The 18696-nt window shown below is 65.4% G+C and overlaps 1 protein-coding gene across 1 annotated transcript; it reads right to left on the reverse strand.

Moving 5' to 3' along the window:
- Positions 1-656: 656 nt before the first annotated feature.
- SF3B2 (splicing factor 3b subunit 2) lies at positions 657-18620 on the reverse strand. Its single transcript, XM_074930232.1, is given in 24 exon segments — positions 657-890; positions 893-926; positions 1022-1080; positions 1083-1206; positions 2372-2471; positions 2955-3056; positions 3137-3279; positions 3896-4003; positions 4780-4887; positions 5641-5730; positions 7806-7955; positions 8567-8794; positions 10272-10352; positions 11313-11450; positions 13122-13313; positions 13444-13526; positions 13624-13725; positions 15106-15204; positions 15303-15420; positions 15596-15655; positions 16181-16407; positions 16839-16929; positions 17376-17422; positions 18427-18620. Coding segments are annotated over 24 exon segments (2691 nt in total). The 5' UTR covers positions 18599-18620; the 3' UTR covers positions 657-855.
- Between the last annotated feature and the right edge of the window lie 76 nt (positions 18621-18696).

An 18696-nucleotide genomic window follows, 5' to 3' on the forward strand; every position in this document is an offset into this window, starting at 1 on the left:
GATTGGGTGATGATGGCGATGGCCACGCCCATACACCCCGCCCCCTCGAGCTGAGGCGCGGGGTGGGGGGCAGAGGGACGTGGGACACAAGGGGGACACCCCGGGGACAGCTTGGGGACACCCGGGACATGGGGGGGAAACCCTGGGGACATGGGGACAGGGCCTGGGGACACAGGGGGACACCCTGGGGACACAAAGGGGACACCCTGGGGACACTGCCTGGGGACATGGTGGGGGGACACCCTAGGGACACCGGGGACATGGGGGGGGGGCAGTCTGGGGACATGGGGACAGGGCCTGGGGACATTGGGGGCACTGGACATGGTGGGGGGGACCCCCTGGGGACAAGGGGATGACACCCTAGGGACACTGGGGGCACAGAACATGGCGGGGGGGGACACCCTGGGGGACACAAGGTGGGGGGACACCAGGACAACGCCTGGTGACATTGGGGGCACACCCTGGGGGACATGGGGACAGGGCCTGGGGACAGCCTAGGGACACTGGGGACATGGGGGGGGGCAACATGACACAACCTGGGGACATTGGGGGCAGCGGTGGGGGGGACACACCCTGGGGCGCGGGGGACAGCCTAGGGACACCGGGGACATGGGAGGGGACACCCTGGGGACACCAAGCAGAGCCAGGCGGCGGGCTGTGGTGGGGACAGTCACCTTTTATTTACAAAACAAGGGGGGGGGGGGTCACACACATGTGTCACACAGGGCCGGGGCCACCCCGTTGTCCCCAAAAGCCGAAAACAACGTGGCGCCACTCCAGACCCCGTGGTGGTGGCGGCGGGTGACAGGAAGGGGGTGACAAGGAGGTGACAGAATCGTGTCACCCCCCTCCCTCCTAGAACTTGAACTCCTTGTACTTCTTGCCGCCCCTCGGGCGTCTTGGGGCTGAGCCTTCCGCTTCTTCTGCTGCAAGGGGAGGGGGACACGTGTGGCGGGGAGGAGGGGGGGGGGGGTCAGAGCGGGTTGGGGACACTTTGGGGACGGGGAGGGGACGGTCCCACCTTCTGCTTGGCGGCGTGTTCGGCCACCATGTCGCTGAAATCCTCCTTCTCCACCTGGCCTGCTGCTCCCGCACGTGCTCCTCGTACTTCTGCGTCATGGCCGTGGGGTCGAGCTCCAGCTCCTCGGGCGCCAGCGCCACCTCCACCCCCTGCGCCTCCGGCACCGGGCCCTTGCGGCCCATCACCTGCGGGGGGGCACACGGACGGCGCGGGGGGGGCCGCGGTGAGGACCTGAAGGAGCTTTAACGGCCCGAAGCAGCAGGGAGAGGAAATTGGGGGGGGGGGGGGGGATGACACACATGACGCTTTGGGAAGCGAAAGGGTTAACGGCCCAAATGGGGAGGGCGGGGGGGGCTCAGAAATTGGATTTTAATGCCCCGATATTCATTGATAAAATGGGGGGGGCACAGAAATGGGGGGAATTTGAGAAATTGGATTTAATGCCCCAAATATTCATCGACGTAATTGGGGGGGGGGACACGCAGAAATTAGGGGGCTGTGAGGATTTGAAAGGGTTAACACCCCAAATGTTCATTAATATGGAAAGGGGGGGCTCAGAAATTGGATTTAATGCCCCAAATATTCATTGATAAAATGGGGGGGGGCACAGAAATGGGGGGAATTTGTGAAATTGGATTTAATGCCCCAAATATTCATTGACATAATTGGGGGGGGGGGGGGGGAACACAGATATTAGGGGGCTGTGAGGAACTGAAAGGGTTAACGGCCCAAATGGGTGTCGAAGTGGGGAGGGGGGGGCTCAGAAATTGGATTTAATGCCCCGGATATTCATTGATAAAATGGGGGGGGGCACAGAAATGGGGGGAATTTGAGAAATTGGATTTAATGCCCCAAATATTCATCGACGTAATTGGGGGGGGACGCAGAAATTAGGGGGCTGTGAGGAATTGAAAGGGTTAACACCCCAAATAATCGTTAATATGGGGAGGGGGGGGCTCAGAAATTGGATTTAATGCCCCAGATATTCATTGATAAAATGGGGGGGGCACAGAAATGGGGGGAATTTGAGAAATTGGATTTAATGCCCCAAATATTCATCGATGTAATTGGGGGGGGACGCAGAAATTAGGGGGCTGTGAGGAATTGAAAGGGTTAACGGCCCAAATAATCGTTAATATGGGGAGGGGGGGGCTCAGAAATTGGATTTAATGCCCCAGATATTCATTGATAAAATGGGGGGGGCACCGAAATGGGGGGGCTGTGAGGAATTGGATTTAATGCCGCGAATAGTCAGGGGGGTGAAGCGGGGGGGGCTGGGGGAGGGGAAGAGTTAACGGCCCAGCCCCCAGGGGAGCCCCGGCCCCCCCGGCCCCCCCGGCCCCCCCTCACCGCCGACATGTCGTAGATGTGGGTGGAGCCCATCATGGCGGTGCCCACGGTGGCCGTGCGCTTCTCGGGGACCACCGTGAAGAGCTGGGGGGTCTCGCTCCTGGGGGGGGGGTGGGGGTGTTAATGGTGGGGGGGGCACCACAGCCTGGCCAGCACCCACCTCTGTCCTTACCCTGACCCCCCTGCACCCCCCCCAGCTATCTCCAGCACCCTGAGCCCCCCCCTGGCACCCCCCCCCACTGCCCCAGAAGCACCCTGACCCCCCCAACTCTGATTCCACACCCCACCCACCCCCCAAGCCCCCCCAGCACCCAAAAACCCCCTCAGCACCCACCCTCCCTCCCCCAGCACCCTGACCCCCCCCAGCATCCTGAGCCCCTCCAGCACCCAAGAACGCCCCTCAGCACCCAAGACCCACCCAGCACCCACAAACCCCCCCAGCACCCTTACATCCCCCCCCCAGCACCCAAGAACACCCCCTCACCACCCTGACCCCCCCCAGCACCCAAAAACCCCCCTCAGCACCCACCCTCCCTCCCCCAGCACCCAAGACCCCCCCCCAGCACCCTGACCCCCTCCTCACCCATCCATGGCCTCCTCGATCTTCTTCTTCCTCAGCTCGATGAGCTCGGGGGTCTCCATCCCCGCCGGCACCGAGGAGAAGCCCCCGGGCGTGATCAGGCCACTGCGGGGTAACGGGGGGGGGGGTCAGGGGGGGCGGGTGACAGCGGGGGGCACCCATGGGTGCTGGGGGGGGGCAGGAACCTGTCGGCGGGGGTGATGAAGCCCGTCTCGTCCGGCTTCTCCTCGTCGCTCTCCTCCTCCTCCTCCTCCTCCGAGGATTCTTCGTCCGAGGGCTCCAGCTCCCCCCAGGGCGTCCGGTCGATCTCCTCCTCCTCCTCCTTCGTCTGGGGGGGGGCACGGGGGGGGTCAGGGTGCTGGGGGGGGGGCTATGGGTGCTGGGGGGGGGACACACTATGGGTGCGGGAGTGGGGGGACGCACTATGGGTGCCACTGGAATAAGGGGGCACCCAAATGTGGAGCAGGGACAGGGAGAAGGATGGGGGGGGGCTCCCCAAATTGTCTGGGGGGGGCACGAAGGGTTATGGGTGCTGAGGGGGGGGCTATGGGTGCTGAGGGGGGGCTATGGGTGCTGAGGGGGGGCCAGGATGGTGCCCATGGGTGCCCAGGAGGAAGCAAGTTGGGGGGGGGGGAGGGGGGTAGGCTGGGGTGTGAAAACTAGGCGATGGGGGGAGACACGATGGAGGAGGGGTCCCCAAATTATTCGGGGGGGTCCCCAAATTGCTCGGGAGAATGGGGGGGGGCATAGAGAAATCATAGGTGCCCCCCCCTCCGCCCCAACCAGGGGGTCAGGGTGCCCCTAGATGGCTCGTGGGTGCCTCTGGGTACATGGGGGTGGCTTTGCAGAGCTTGGGGGGGTCCCCCCAGGGGTTGGGGGGGTCTGAGGGGGTCCGGGGGGGTCTCCCAGGGGTTTTGGGGGGGTCCGGGGGGGGTCCCCAATACCTGGAACTCGGCGGCGTTGGTGCCGAAGACGTCTCCGTAGAGCGGCTTCCCCGTCTCGTCCACGGGCGGCTTCCCCCACCCCCCCGCGTGGTACCCGAAGGAGCAGCCCTAGAGCCGGGGGGAGGGTTGGGGGGGGCCCCCAGAGCACCCCAAAACCCTCCCGAGGCCCCCTCAACCCCCCCCGCACCCCGAAGCCCCCCCCAAATCCCCCTGCCTCTCTCTGAACCCCCCCAAACCTTTCCGTGTTACCCAAAGAAGCAGCCCTGGAGCCAGGGGGAGAGTTGGGGGGGCCCCAGAGCCCCCCCCAAACCCCCTTGTGGAGCCCAAACCCCCTGTGACCCCCCCCAAACCCCCCAGAGCCCCCCCCAAACCCCCTTGTGGTCCCCAAACCCCCCTGTGACCCCCCCCAAACCCCCCAGAGCCCCCCCCAGCCCCCCTGAACCCCCAACTCCCCCCAGGTTACTCAATGGAGCCAGGAAAATGATTGAGGGGGCCCCCAGAGACCCCCCCAAACCCCCCCCCTCCCCAGAGACCCCCAACACCCCCCAGACACCCCAAAATCCCTCCGTCCCCCCCCCAAACACCCCCCAAGTCCCCAGAGGAGCAGCTCGAGCATCAAACCTGCCCATAAGCGTGTGTGTCCCCCCCCCCGACACCCCAAAACCAGCCCTGGGGCACAAGAGCTGCCCATGAACGACCCCCCCCCCCAAAACCACCCCCCCCCCAGCACCCCAAAACCCCCCCTCGGCCCCCCAGCACCCAAAGGAGCACCCATGAACCTTCAAGGGCTCTCCAGTATCCCCCCCAACACACCCCCTGGGACCCCAAATCTGCCCCCCCCGGCACCCAGCGCCCCCCCCCCGGCACCCAGCGCCCCCCCTCACCTCGGGGATGGGGGAGTTGAGCCCCGGGATCTTGAGGTTGGGGTACGAAGGGGGGGGCCCGTAGCGCTGCATGGCGATCAGCCACGGGGGGGGCACCTTGTGCGCGTTCTGTCGGCACCACGGGGGGGGTGTGTCAGCACCCATGGGTGCCCCCCAGCACCCACTGGTACCCACCAACCTCCCCCCCCAGCCAACCCTTGACTCCAGGTGCCCCCCAGCACCCATAGGTGGCACACCGCCCCCCCCCCCCAGCTTGCTGGCAATGCCCAGGGTGGCACACAGCTCCCCCACCCCTACCCCAAGCACCCATGGGTGCCCCCCCAGCACCCTAAAGACACCCATGTAGCCCCCCCGGCTAAAACTCCAGACTGAGGTGCCCCCCCAGCACCCATGGGTGCCCCCCCCCAGGGCAGTTTGAAGTTCCCTCCAGCACCCATGGGTGCTCCTGGCATGCCCGGGGTGCTGCACAGCTCCCCCCAGCACCCATGGGTGCGCGGCTCCCGTGAGTGACCCCAAAACATGCCAGGGCGATGTGTAGCACCTCCCACCACTCATAAATGGCCCCCCAGCACCCATGGGTGCCCCCTAAACATGCCCAGGGCGATGTGCAACCCCTTCCACCGCTCATAAACGCCCCCCCTGCACCCACGGGTGCTCCTGGCGTGCCCAGGGTGCTTCGTAACTTCCCCCAGCACCCATGGGTGCCCCCCCGCAGCATGCCCAGGGTGATGCGCAGCCCCTTCCACCGCTCACAGATGCCCCCCCAGCACCCATGGGTTCTCCTGGCATGTCCAAGGTGATGCAGAGCTCCCCCCAGCACCCACGGGTACCCCCCCAGCACCCATGGGTGCCCCCGCTCACCGGCCCCACGGGCATGCCCAGGGCGATGCGCAGCTCGTCCGAGAGGTCGCCCGGCTTCTTCTCCTTCAGCCGCGTCTCAAACTCCTTCCCCTGGGGGACGGGGACAAGGACAGGGTGTCACCGGGGGTGGGCAGGAGCACAAGGACATTGTTGGGGGACACAGGGACATCCCTGAGGGACAGAGGGACACTGAGGGACACGGGGACATCCCTGAGGGACAGGGTGGCCTGGCCAGGGGGACACTGAGGGACACGGGGACATCCCTGGGGGACAGGATGGCCTGGCCAGGGGGACACTGAGGGACACGGGGACATCCCTGGGGGACAGGGTGGCCTGGCCAGGGGGACACTGAGGGACACGGGGACATCCCTGAGGGACAGGGTGGCCTGGCCAGGGGGACACTGAGGGACACGGGGACATCCCTGGGGGACAGGGTGGCCTGGCCAGGGGGACACTGAGGGACACGGGGACATCCCTGGGGGACAGGGTGGCCTGGCCAGGGGGACACTGAGGGACACGGGGACATCCCTGGGGGACAGGGTGGCCTGGCCAGGGGGACAGGGGGACACTGAGGGACACGGGGACATCCCTGAGGGACAGGGTGGCCTGGCCAGGGGGACATTGAGGGACACGGGGACATCCCTGAGGGAGAGGGTGGCTTGCTCATGGGACAGAGGGACATGGGGACATCCCTGAGGGACACAGGGACACCCCTGAGGGACAGGCTGGCATAAGAGACAAGCCTGAGGTACTTGGGGACACTGGCAGAGGGACAGGGTGGCACCATCAGGGGGACAGCAGGACACAGGGACACCCTTGAGGGACAGACTGGCCCAATCTGGGGGACATGGGGACACTGAGGGACATGGGGACATTCCTGAGGGACAGGGTGGCCTGGTCATGGGGACAGAGGAACAAGGGGACACCCCTGAGTGACAGAATGGCCCAGTCAGGGGGACATGGGGACACTCCTGAAGAACAGGGTGGCTTGGTCATGGGACAGAGGGACACGAGGACACCCTTGTGGGACAGGGTGGCGTCAGGCACGAGCCTGAGGTACTTGGGGACGCTGGCAGAGACAGGGTGGCACCATCAGGGGGACAGCAGGACACAAGGACATGCTTGAGGGACACGGGGACACAATCTGAGGGACAAAAAGGGACACGGGGACAAAAAGGGACACGGGGACAAAAAGGGACACGGGGACAAAAAGGGACACGGAGACAAAAAGGGACACCCCTGAGTGACAGAATGGCCCAGTCAGGGGGACATGGGGACACTCCTAAAGGACAGGGTGGCATCAGGCACAAGCCTGAGGTACTTGGGGACACTGGCAGAGAGACAGGGTGGCACCATCAAGGGGACAGCAGGACACAGGGACACCCTTGAGGGACATGGGGACACAATCTGGGGGACACGGGGACACAATCTGGGGGACACTAAGGGACACAAGGACAGGGTGGCTTAGTCATGAGGACAGAGGGACTTGGGGACACCCCTGAGGGACAGTGCGGCCTGGCCAAGGGGACGTGGGGACCCCAGGGGACACCCCTGAGGGACAGTGCGGCCTGGCCAAGGGGACGTGGGGACCCCAGGGGACACCCCTGAGGGACAGTGCGGCCTGGCCAAGGGGACGTGGGGACCCCAGGGGACACCCCTGAGGGACAGTGCGGCCTGGCCAAGGGGACGTGGGGACCCCAGGGGACACCCCTGAGGGACAGTGCGGCCTGGCCAAGGGGACGTGGGGACCCCAGGGGACACCCCTGAGGGACAGTGCGGCCTGGCCAAGGGGACGTGGGGACCCCAGGGGACACCCCTGAGGGACAGTGCGGCCTGGCCAAGGGGACATGGGGACACCAGGGGACACCCCTGAGGGACAGTGCGGCCTGGCCAAGGGGACGTGGGGACCCCAGGGGACACCCCTGAGGGACAGTGCGGCCTGGCCAAGGGGACATGGGGACACCAGGGGACACCCCTGAGGGACAGTGCGGCCTGGCCAAGGGGACGTGGGGACCCCAGGGGACACCCCTGAGGGACAGGCACAATCCCCTCCCAGGGTGCTGGGGGGTGGGGACACCCCCCCCCACGCCCAAAGGTGACAAATCCCAGGGGGGTGGGTGTGACACGAGGGTGCAGGGGGGGCACCCATGGGTGGGGGCACCCACCTCGTAGTAGAGGTCGCCGTGGATGGTCAGCTTGGGCTTCGTCTGCCACTTGAAGAAGGCGTCGTGCAGCTTTTGGTAGTCGATGTCGATTTTGCCCATTTTGGGCCGAACTTTCTCCCGCATTTTCGATTTCATCGTTTTCTGCTCCTCCTGCAGCGGGCGACGGGGAAAACAGCGGGTTTGGGGACGTCCGGAGTGTCCCCGGAGGGCCCAACGGCCACCCGCGACGTCCCCAAAGCGCCTAACGGCCACCCGCGACGTCCCCAACACCCAAGATGTCCAACCACGACGTCCCCAACACCCAAGATGTCCAACCGTGACGTCCCCAAAGCCCCAATGTCCAACCACGACGTCCCCAACGCCCAAGATGTCCAAGCACGATGTCCCCGAATCCCCAAACACGCACCTACAACACCCCCAAACCCCAATATGTCCAACCGCGACGCCCCCAAAGCCCCAAATCTCCGAGCGCGACGCCCCCAAAGCCCCAAATCTCCGACCGCGACGCCCCCGAAGCCCCAAATCTCCGAGCGCGACGCCCCCGAAGCCCCAAATCTCCGAGCGCGACGCCCCCGAAGCCCCAAATCTCCAACCATGACGTCCCCGATCCCCAAACACGCCCCTCAACACCCCCAAACCCCAAGATGTCCAACCGCGACGTCCCCAACGCCCCCACACCAGGCGCTTCGCCCCTCCCTACAACCCCAACCGGGCACCCAACCCCCCTCCGTCCCCTCGAGGTGCCACCAGGATAATGTCACCTTCTCCTGCAGGGCCTCGCGCATCTCCTGGATGCCCGTGCGCTTGATGAAGTCAGGCAGCTCGAAGGGCGGCTTCTCGATGCCCCTTTTGCCCTGCAGGTACTTGCGCTTGAAGCACCAATGGCGGGGGACGGGCACCGAGTTCCGGGTGGCTTTGAGGTGCACCAAGAGTTTGGGGTCCTGCGCCGTCACGTCGTGCATCTCCACCACGTCTGGGCGGGCCACCAGCTGCGGGGGACAGTTGGGTGGTGGGGTATAGTCACCCCCAAGGTGGCTTGAAGTGGGGGGACAAAGGAGACATTGGGGACATCCCAAGGTGACACAAGTGAGCTTTGTGGGTTGGGTGGAGCATCCCCAGGGTGACACCAGTGTCCCCAGTGACCTCTGTGGGTGGGTACAGGCACCCCAGAGTGGCACTTGTGTCCCCAGAAGGGTCTCACGGGGAACACAGGGCACCCCAAGGTGGCACCAGTGTCCCCAGTGACGATCAGGGCTGGATACAGCGACCCCAGGGTGGCACCAGTGTCCCCAGTGACCTTTGTGGGTGGGTACAGGGACCCCAGGGTGGCACTTGTGTCCCCAGAAGGGTCTCACGGGGAACACAGGGCACCCCAAGGTGGCACCAGTGCTCCCAGTGGCCTTCGGGGCTGGGTACAAGAACCCCAAAATGGCACCAGTGTCCCCAGAAGGGTCTCAAGGGGAACACAGGGCACCCCAAGGTGGCACCAGTGCTCCCAGTGGCCTTCGGGGCTGGGTACAAGAACCCCAAAATGGCACCAGTGTCCCCAGAAGGGTCTCAAGGGGAACACAGGGCACCCCAAGGTGGCACCAGTGCTCCCAGTGGCCTTCGGGGCTGGGTACAAGAACCCCAAAATGGCACCAGTGTCCCCAGAAGGGTCTCAAGGGGAACACAGGGCACCCCAAGGTGGCACCAGTGCTCCCAGTGACGATCAGGGCTGGATACAGCGACCCCAGGGTGGCACCAGTGTCCCCAGTGACCACTGTGGGTGGGTAAAGGCACCCCAGGGCGACACCAGTGTCCCCAGTGACCTTCAGGGCTGGATATAGGCACCACAGGGTGACACCAGTGCCCGCAGAATCCTTCGTGGGTGGGTACAGTCACCCCAGGGTGACACCAGTGTCCCCAGTGACCTCTATGGGTGGGTATAGGCACCCCAGGATGACACCAGTGTGCCCAAAAAAGTCTCAATGGGGACACCGGGCACCCCAGAGTGGCACCAGCGTGCCCAAAAATGTCACAAGTAGAACACAGGGTGCCCCAGGGTGGCATCAGAGTCCCTGAAAAGCTTCATGGTGGGACACAGGCCACCCCGAGGGGACACCAGCGTCCCCAAGAGTCCCAAGGGGAACGCAGGGCACCCCAGGGTGACACAAGTGTCCCAGGGGACTCCCTGGGTGGCCACACAGCACCCAGGGTGGCACTAGTGTCCCCAAGGAGCTCTCACAGTGACCGTAAGGCCCCTCAGGGTGACCCAGATGACATTTGTTGTCCCTCAGGTGGGGACAGGCCACCCCCAGGCCAGCTCAGGTGTCCCCAGCCGGGCTCCCGGGGCACACTGGGTCCCAGGTCACCGCTGTCCATCCCCTGCCACCCAGCTTTGGGTGGCACCTGGGCGCAGGGCGATGGCCCAGGGACCCTGGGGACAGGAAGGGGGACAGGGGACATGTCCCCAGGGGTTGGCACCTGCTTCAGCTCGGCCACGGTGAAGCGGTTCATGCGCCGCAGCTTCTTCTTGGAGAGTTTGGGGACCTCCGGCTTCTTCTCCTGGGGGGGACACGGACACCCGCAGGGTGGCACCTCCCTCCTGCCAGGCCCTGATGGCACCCAGCCACTGTCCCTGTCCCCTGTCCCCACCCCAGAGCCCCTCCTGTCACCCAGGTCCCACCCAGGGGACTGTCCCTCTCCTAAAGTCCCTTCTGTCACCTCTGTCCCCACCCCAGAGCTCCTCCTGTCACCCAGGGCCACCCTGGAGACTGTCCCCTTCCTACAGTCCCTCCCGTTACCCATGTCCCCACCCCAGAGCCCCTCCTGTCACCCATCCCCACCCAGAGCCACCTTAGGGACTGTTACCCTCCCAAAGTCCCTCCTGTCACCCATGTCCCCACCCCAAAGCCCCTCATGTCACCCACGTGCTACCTCAGGGTCTGTCCCCACTCCCAGAGCCCCTCCTGTCACCCAGGTCCCACCCAGGGGACTGTCCCCCTCCTAAAGTCCCTCATGTCACCCATGTCCCCACCTCAAAGCCCCTCCTGGCACCCAGGTCCCACCCAGGGGACTGTCCCCCTCCTAAAGTCCCTCATGTCACCCATGTCCCCACCTCAAAGCCCCTCCTGTCACCCAGGTCCCACCCAGGGGACTGTCTCCCTCCTAAAGTCCCTCCTATCACCCATGTCCCCACCTCAGAGCCCCTCCTGTCACCCAGGTCCCACCCAGGACCACCTTGGTGACTGTCACCCTCCTAGAGTCCCTCATGTCACCCATGTGCCACCTCAGGGTCTGTCCCCACCCCAGAGCCCCTCCTGTCACCCCTGTCCCCACCCAGGGCCATCCTGGTGACTGGTCCCCTCCTAAACTCTCTCCTGTCACCCAGGCCCCCCCCCCCCAAAAGCCACCACCACCTCAGCACCAGCCCCCGCTGCCACCCCTCACCCCCATGCCCCACCCTGGAGGTGTCACCCCGCCTTTGTCCCCGCGGTGTCACCCCAATGTCCCCGCCGCCCCGACCTGCTCGTCCTCGGAGCTGTCGTCCTCGCTGCCCTTGTGCCCGTCCTCGAAGCCCTTTTTTTTGGGGACGGTGGCACTTTCGGGCCTGTCCGCCTTGTCCGGCTCCTTCTCCTTGTCCTTCTTGACGTCATCTGTCAACTACGGGGTGGGGGGGGGGGACACACGATGAGGACGTTGTGGGTGCTCAGGGGCACCCCAGGGTGCTGCCACCCCCACCCAGCACCCACTGGGTGCGCCTAGCCCACCCCAGATGCCACCAACCTTGGCGACGCTTTAAAAACACCCAAAATTCTTCTAGAAACAACCCGTCACTTACGGGCGCAGCTGAGGGGCACCCAAGGCCACCCTGAGGTGCTGACGCACCCCCAACAGCACCCACTGGGTGCCCTCCACCCCGGATGCCACCAGCCCAGGCGACCCCTTAAAAACACCCAAATTTCTTCTAGAAACAGACAATTTGTCCCTTAGGGGGACAATCAGGAGGCACCTAAGGCCACCCTGAGGTGCTGCCACCCTCAAGCACCCATGGGTGCCACACACCCACCTGGCTGCCAAATTAAAATCTCACCGAAAATTTCCCTGAAAACCCAAATTCTGTCACTTGTAGGTACTGATAGGTGACACACCAGGGTGCTGCCACCCCCACAGCACCCACTGGGTGCCCCCCGCCCAACCCCTACCTTGAAATCATCAAAAATTGCCGTAAAACACAAAATTTGCCACCTATGGGTGCTACTGCGTGATGCACGGGAGCATCCTGGGGTGCTGCCACCCCCCAAGCACCCATGGGTGCCCCCCACCCTACCCGAAAGCCTGAAAACAGCAAAAATTCTGCTAAAAACAAACAATCTGACATTTATGGGTGCTGCTGGGTAATACACAGGAACACCCCAGGGTGCTGCCACCCCCCAGCACCCATGGGTGCCCCCCACTACGAGCACCACCTTAAAAACATCAAAAATTCTCCTAAAAAAGACAGTTTGTCCCCCATGGGTGCAGTTAAGGGACTCCCTGGGGGGCTGCCACCCCCCCAGCACCCATGGGTGCCCCCCACTACGAGCACCACCTTAAAAACACCAAAAATTCTCCTAAAAAAGATAATCTGTCACCCTTGGGTGCAGTTAAGGGACTCCCTGGGGGGCTGCCACCCCCCCAGCACCCATGGGTGCCCCCCACTACGAGCACCACCTTAAAAACACCAAAAATTCTCCTAAAAAAGACAATCTGTCACCCATGGGTGCAGTTAAGGGACTCCCTGGGGGGCTTCCAGCCCCCAAGCACCCATGGGTGCCCCCCACTATAACCACCACCTTAAAAACATCAAAAATTCTCCTAAAAAAGATAATCTGTCACCCTTGGGTGCAGTTAAGGGACTCCCTGGGGGGCTTCCAGCCCCCAAGCACCCATGGGTGCCCCCCACTATAACCACCACCTTAAAAACATCAAAAATTCTCCTAAAAAAGATAATCTGTCACCCTTGGGTGCAGTTAAGGGACTCCCTGGGGGGCTGCCACCCCCCCAGCACCCATGGGTGCCCCCCACTACGAGCACCACCTTAAAAACACCAAAAATTCTCCTAAAAAAGACAATTTGTCACCCATGGGTGCAGTTAAGGGACTCCCTGGGGTGCTGCCACCCCCCCAGCACCCATGGGTGCCCCCCACCCCCCTACAACCCCCTTAAAGACACCAAAAATTCTCCTCAAAACCACAATCTGCCGCCAGCGGGGGCACCCAGGGGACACCCCAAATTCCTGCCACACCCCCCACCCCAACCCCACGCACCCACTGGGTGCCCCCACCCCGATACCTTAAAAGCTTCAAAAATCCTCTTAAAAAACACAAAATTGGGGTCGTAGATCTCGGGTTCCTCGGTGACGTATTCGATCTCCACAGCCGGGGTGTCCCCGGGGGTTTCGGGGTCCCCTCGGGGTGGGGGGGGCGCCCCTTCCCGCGCCCGCCCCCGCTTCTTCTTCTTGCGGTTGCGGCGTTTGCGGTTGCGCTGGGGCGGGGGGGGACAAACAAAACGGTGACATAAGTGACCTGAGGGTGCCCAGCACCCCCCTAAAGGGACCCAAAGGGACCCCTTCGGTGTCACCATGGGTGGGGGGCGCGCCCCCCCCGGCCCCCACCTCTTTTTTGGACAACGCGGCGTCTTCCTCCGCCTCCGAGGCCGACGCCGACGCTCGCGGCTCCGTCTCCATTTCGTCCTCAGCTGTGGGGATGAGGGGGGGGGTTTGGGGAATGGGTGGGGGTCTGGGTGCTGCCCCCCCCCTCACCCAGAGGCACCCATGGGTGCTGGGTGGGCTCACCCGAGAGCCCGGGGACGGTGATCAGCTCCTCCTGCCGGATCTCCTTCAGCTGCAGGATCTTCTCCAGCGCCTGCGGGATCTTGGGGCCCACGGTTGGGTCGTCTGGCTGCAGGGGGGCGGCGGAGGGGGGGGTCAGGAGACCCACTGGCACCCCCCCACCCAAAGAACAGAGACACCCAACAGACACCCCCCAGCAAAAAAAAAAAAAAAAAAACAGGCACCTAAGAGACCTCCCCCACCCATCCGGAGGACCCAGGCATTTGGGAGACCCCTACCCAAAGGACCCAGGCACCCGAGGTGACCCCCCCCCCCCAAAAAAATAATAATTCAAACACCCAAGAGACCCCCACCCAAAAAACTGAGGTGGCCAGGAGACCCCCCACCCATCCTGAGAGCCCAGACATTTAGGAGACCCCCACCCAAGGAATGCAGGCACCCAAGAGACCCCCCCCCCCCCCCCAAAAGAAAACCCAAGATGAAGATATCCAAGAGAGCCCCCACCCCAAAAAAATGAGGTGTCCAGGGACCCCCCCCCCATCTAGAGAACACAGACATCTGGGAAAGAGCCCCCCAAAGGACCCAAGCACCCAAGAGACCCCCCCACCCCCGAAAAAAAGGTATCCAGGAGACCCCCCCACCCATTTGGAGAGCGCAGGCATTTGGGAGACCCCCCCCCCCAAAAAAAATTGAGGTGTCCAGGTGCCCCCCACCCATTCAGAGAAAAGAGACAGTTGGGAGGCCCGCCCCCACCCAAAACCACCCAGGCACCCAAGAGACCCCCACCCAAAAACCTGAGGTGCCCAAGAGACCCCCCCCACCCATCTGGAGAACACAGACACCTGGGAGACCCCCCCAAAACACCCAGACACCTGAGAGACCCCCCCCAAACACCCAGACACCTGGGAGCCCCCCCCCCAAACACCTGGGAGCCCCCCCCCCCAAACACCCAGACACCTGGGAGACCCCCCCCAAAACACCCAGACACCTGGGAGACCCCCCCCCAAACACCCAGACACCTGGGAGACCCCCCCCCAAACACCCAGACACCTGGGAGCCCCCCCCCAAACACCCAGACACCTGGGAGCCCCCCCAAAACACCCAGACACTTGAGAGACCCCCCCCCAAACACCCAGACACCTGAGAGACCCCCCCCCAAACACCCAGACACCTGAGAGACCCCCCCCCAAACACCCAGACACCTGGGAGCCCCCCCCCAAACACCCAGACACCTGGGAGACCCCCCCCAAACACCCAGACACCTGGGAGACCCCCCCCAAACACCCAGACACCTGAGAGACCCCCCCCCCAAACACCCAGACACCTGAGAGACCCCCCCCCCCCAAAAAAATGGAGATCTCCAGGTGACCCCCACCCATGCGGAGGACTCAGACACCTGGGAGACACCCCCCCCCCCCCCCCCCAAGACTTAGGCACCCAAGAGACCCCCCCCCGCCACCCCAAACCACCCCGGCCCCCCCTCACCCACCTCTCTGCTCTCCTCCCCGGGGGGGGGCGGGGGCCCGCGGGGGCGGGGGGCACCCATGGGCACCCCGGGCATGGGGGCACCCATGGGGGTGCCGCCTGTGGGAGGGCAAAAGGTGAAGGTGAACGGGGGGGGGGGGGGCACCAGCGAGGGGAAGCAGGGTGCCCCCCCCCACCCCCGGGGTGGTGACACTCACCTCGGGGGGGCATGGGAGCGCGAGCACCCATGGGTGCCACGTCGGGGGGGGGTCGTGGCACGGCGGGTGCCAGCTTGGCCATCTCCTGCTGCCGCTCCTGCTCCAGCAGCACCGCTGCCTGCGGGGCGCCCACGGGTGACGGGAGCACCCACGGGTGCCCCCCCGCACCCGCTCCCACGCCCCACGCCTGTCCCCGACCCCCCGCCTGCTCTCTCACCCACAACCGTCCTGCACCCACGGGTGCTCCTGACCCCGGCCCCCACCCACGGGTGCCCCCCCTACCGCGTTCTCACCCGCTTCTGCTGCTCCAGCAGCTCCTGCTCCTTCGCCTTGTCCCCGAACGGGTGCTGGCCCTGCCGAGAGCGTTCGGAGCACCCATGGGTGCTGACGGACCGCTCGCGGGCGTTCCCGCGCCCGCGACAACCGCCCGGCACCCACGGGTGCCCCACGCTGCTCTCGCAATGCTCCGACACCTGCAGGCGCTTCGTGCACCCACAACCACCCCCCCGGCCCTCCCACACGTCCCCGGCACCCATGGGTGCCGCCTGTGTCCGCAGCCCCCCCCCCCGCGGCACCCATAGGGGCACCACGTATTCACCGCGCCCGCGGGCGCCCCCGTAGCCACAGCCGGCGACCCCGCCATGTCAGCAGCGCCCCCCCCAGCACCCACAGACCCACAGGCCCCCCCCCAACACCCGCGGATCGCCCACCCATGGGTGCTCCCCGCCGCGCTCTTCGCCCAGCGGCGTGCGTGTCCCCCAGAAGCTGCTTCACCCCCTCTAACCCCTCCCCCTGGGTGCTCCCCAGCCTCCCCCATTCCCCCAGGCTCTCCCCCCACCCATGGGTGCCCCCCCCACCCATGGGTGCCCCCCCCTCACCTGCTGCGCCCTCTCCTCCTGCAGCAGCAGGGCCGCTTGCTGCTGGGCCAGCGTCAGCCGCTCCTCCTCCGACAGCCCCTCGGCCCCCGGCCCCCGCAGCCCGGGGGGGGGCGGCGGGGGGGGCACCCCCACCCCCAGCCCGTAGCTCAGCCCCAGCCCGGGGGGGGGAGGGGGGGGCACCAATGGGTGCTGCAGGGGCAGGCCGGGTAGCTGGGGGGGGGGGGCAGAGGAGGAGAATGAGTCTCTGCACCCATTTGGAGCACCCACACGCCCCCACCCCAAAAATAAGGCACCCTGGGGGGGTCCCACCACCCTCAGAACACCCACGGCCCCCCCACCCCCAAATTAGGTACCCCAGGGTGGGGTGTCCCCACCCCCCAGCACCCATCTTGCAACTTGGATGGGTTTTAGCCCCCCCCCCCCCCCCGAAAAAAAACCTGGGTGCCTCGAGGGGGGGGTCCTACCCCACCCCATAGCACCCCCTGCCCCCCCCCCCCCCAAAACCCAGCAGCCTGAGGGGGTTCCCACCCCCCCCACGGCCCCCCAACCTCTTCCTGTCCCCCCCCCCATAACAGTGACCCCTGAAACTCCTCCTCACCCCTCCCAGAAGCCACTGCGCCCCCCCCCCCACCCCAAAGAGCACCCCCCACTTTTGGGGGGGCCCCCCCCACCTGTGCTGGCAGCGGGGGCTGGGCAGCCTTGTCCCCCTCCTCGGGGCGCAGGACGGGGCGACTCAGGACGATCCCAGTCTAGGGGGGGGGATAATGGAAAGTGAGAGGGACGCCCCCCCCAACATGAAAATTTGGGGGTTCAGGACCCCCCTAGGGAATGAGGGGACCCCCCCAAAGCAATGTGGGTGTTTAGGACCCCCCCACGCCTACCCCGAGGGGATGTGGGTGCCACAAACATCAGGGACAAGCACCCCAAAAGAATTGGGGGGGCTGATACATAATGGGGAGTAAAAGGAGACCCCCCCCGAGAAAATGTGGGGGTTCAGGACCCCCCCAAAGGGATGTGGGGGTTCAGGACCCCCCCCCCATAAAGAATGAGGGGCTCCCACCCCCCCAACCACTCTAAGGGGATGTGGGTGGCACAAGGATCGGGGATGGGCACCCCAAAAGGACTGGGGGGTGTGGGGGGGTGTGAGGGATATTGGGGCCCCCCCATCCCAAGGGGGGGCCCGGGGGGGTCTCACCTGCATAGTGTAGGCCTGCAGCCGCTCCACCAGCTCCTCCCGGGTACCTGGGGGGGCACAGGGGGGGTTGTTAGGGAGCCCCCAAATTCTGCCCCCCAACACCTGAGCACTCCCCCCAACCCCGTTTTACTTCCTCAACTACCCCCCCGGTGCCCCCCCCAAATAGCCCTGGCACCCCCAAACTACCCCTAAGGGCCCCCCCAAACCCCAGTGACCCCCCTCATCACCCCTAGGGACCCCCAAATACCTCTGCCCCCCCCTCGCCACCCCCCAAATACCTCTATCCCTGACCCCTCAGTCACCCCAAATAGTTCTGCCCCCCCCCCAGCCCCCCGTGACCCCCCCCATCACTCCTATGGACCCCCAAGTATCTCTGCCCCCCCCGTGACCCCCCCAATCATCCGCAGGGTCTCCCAAATACTTCTGCTCCCCCCTTGGCCCCTAAGGACCCTCCCTGACCCCCCCCAAATACCTCTGCCCCCCTCCAGCCCCCAATACCCCCCCCCATCACCCTAGCGACCCCCAAATATCTCTGCCCCCCCCCAACCCCTAAGGACCCCGAGTGACCCCCAACCACCCCTGGGGACCCCCAAATACCCCAGTGACCCCCCAATCACCCCTGGGAAGCCCCAAATACCCCAGTGACCCCCCAACCACCCCTGGGGACCCCCAAATGCCCCAGTGACCCCCCAATCACCCCTAGGGACCCCCAAATACCCCAGTGACCCCCCAACCACCCCTGGGAAGCCCCAAATACCCCAGTGACCCCCCAACCACCCCTGGGGACCCCCAAATGCCCCAGTGACCCCCCAATCACTCCTGGGGACCCCCAAATACCCCAGTGACCCCCCAACCACCCCTAGGGACCCCCAAATACCCCAGTGACCCCCCAACCACCCCTGGGAAGCCGCAAATACCCCAGTGACCCCCTAATCAGCCCTGAGGACCCCCAAATACCCCAGTGACCCCCCAATCACCCCTGGGGACCCCCCAACCACCCCTGGGGACCCCCCGCGCCCCCCTTCCCCCAGGGAAGCCCCCCCGGGCCCACCTTGGGCGGGGGCGCCGATCCCGGCCAGCGTGGCCTGGAGCTCAGCCGGGGCCCAGCCCGCGTAGGGCGGCAGCTCCCCCGCGCCCCCGCCGCTGCCCCCCCCGCCTGCTCCGGGCCCCCCCGCGCCGCCGCTGCCGCCACCGGCCGCCGCCTCGGCCCGCTCCGCCGCCATCTTGGGTCTCGGCGCCGCCGCGCACGCGCCGCCCGGCCAATCAGCGCCTGCGCCTCGCCGGACCAATCAGCGCCCGCGAGAGACCCGCCAATCAGCGC

The sequence above is a fragment of the Athene noctua genome, chromosome 32 (assembly GCF_965140245.1).
Source record: "Athene noctua chromosome 32, bAthNoc1.hap1.1, whole genome shotgun sequence".
NCBI classification, from domain to species: Eukaryota; Metazoa; Chordata; class Aves; order Strigiformes; family Strigidae; genus Athene; species Athene noctua.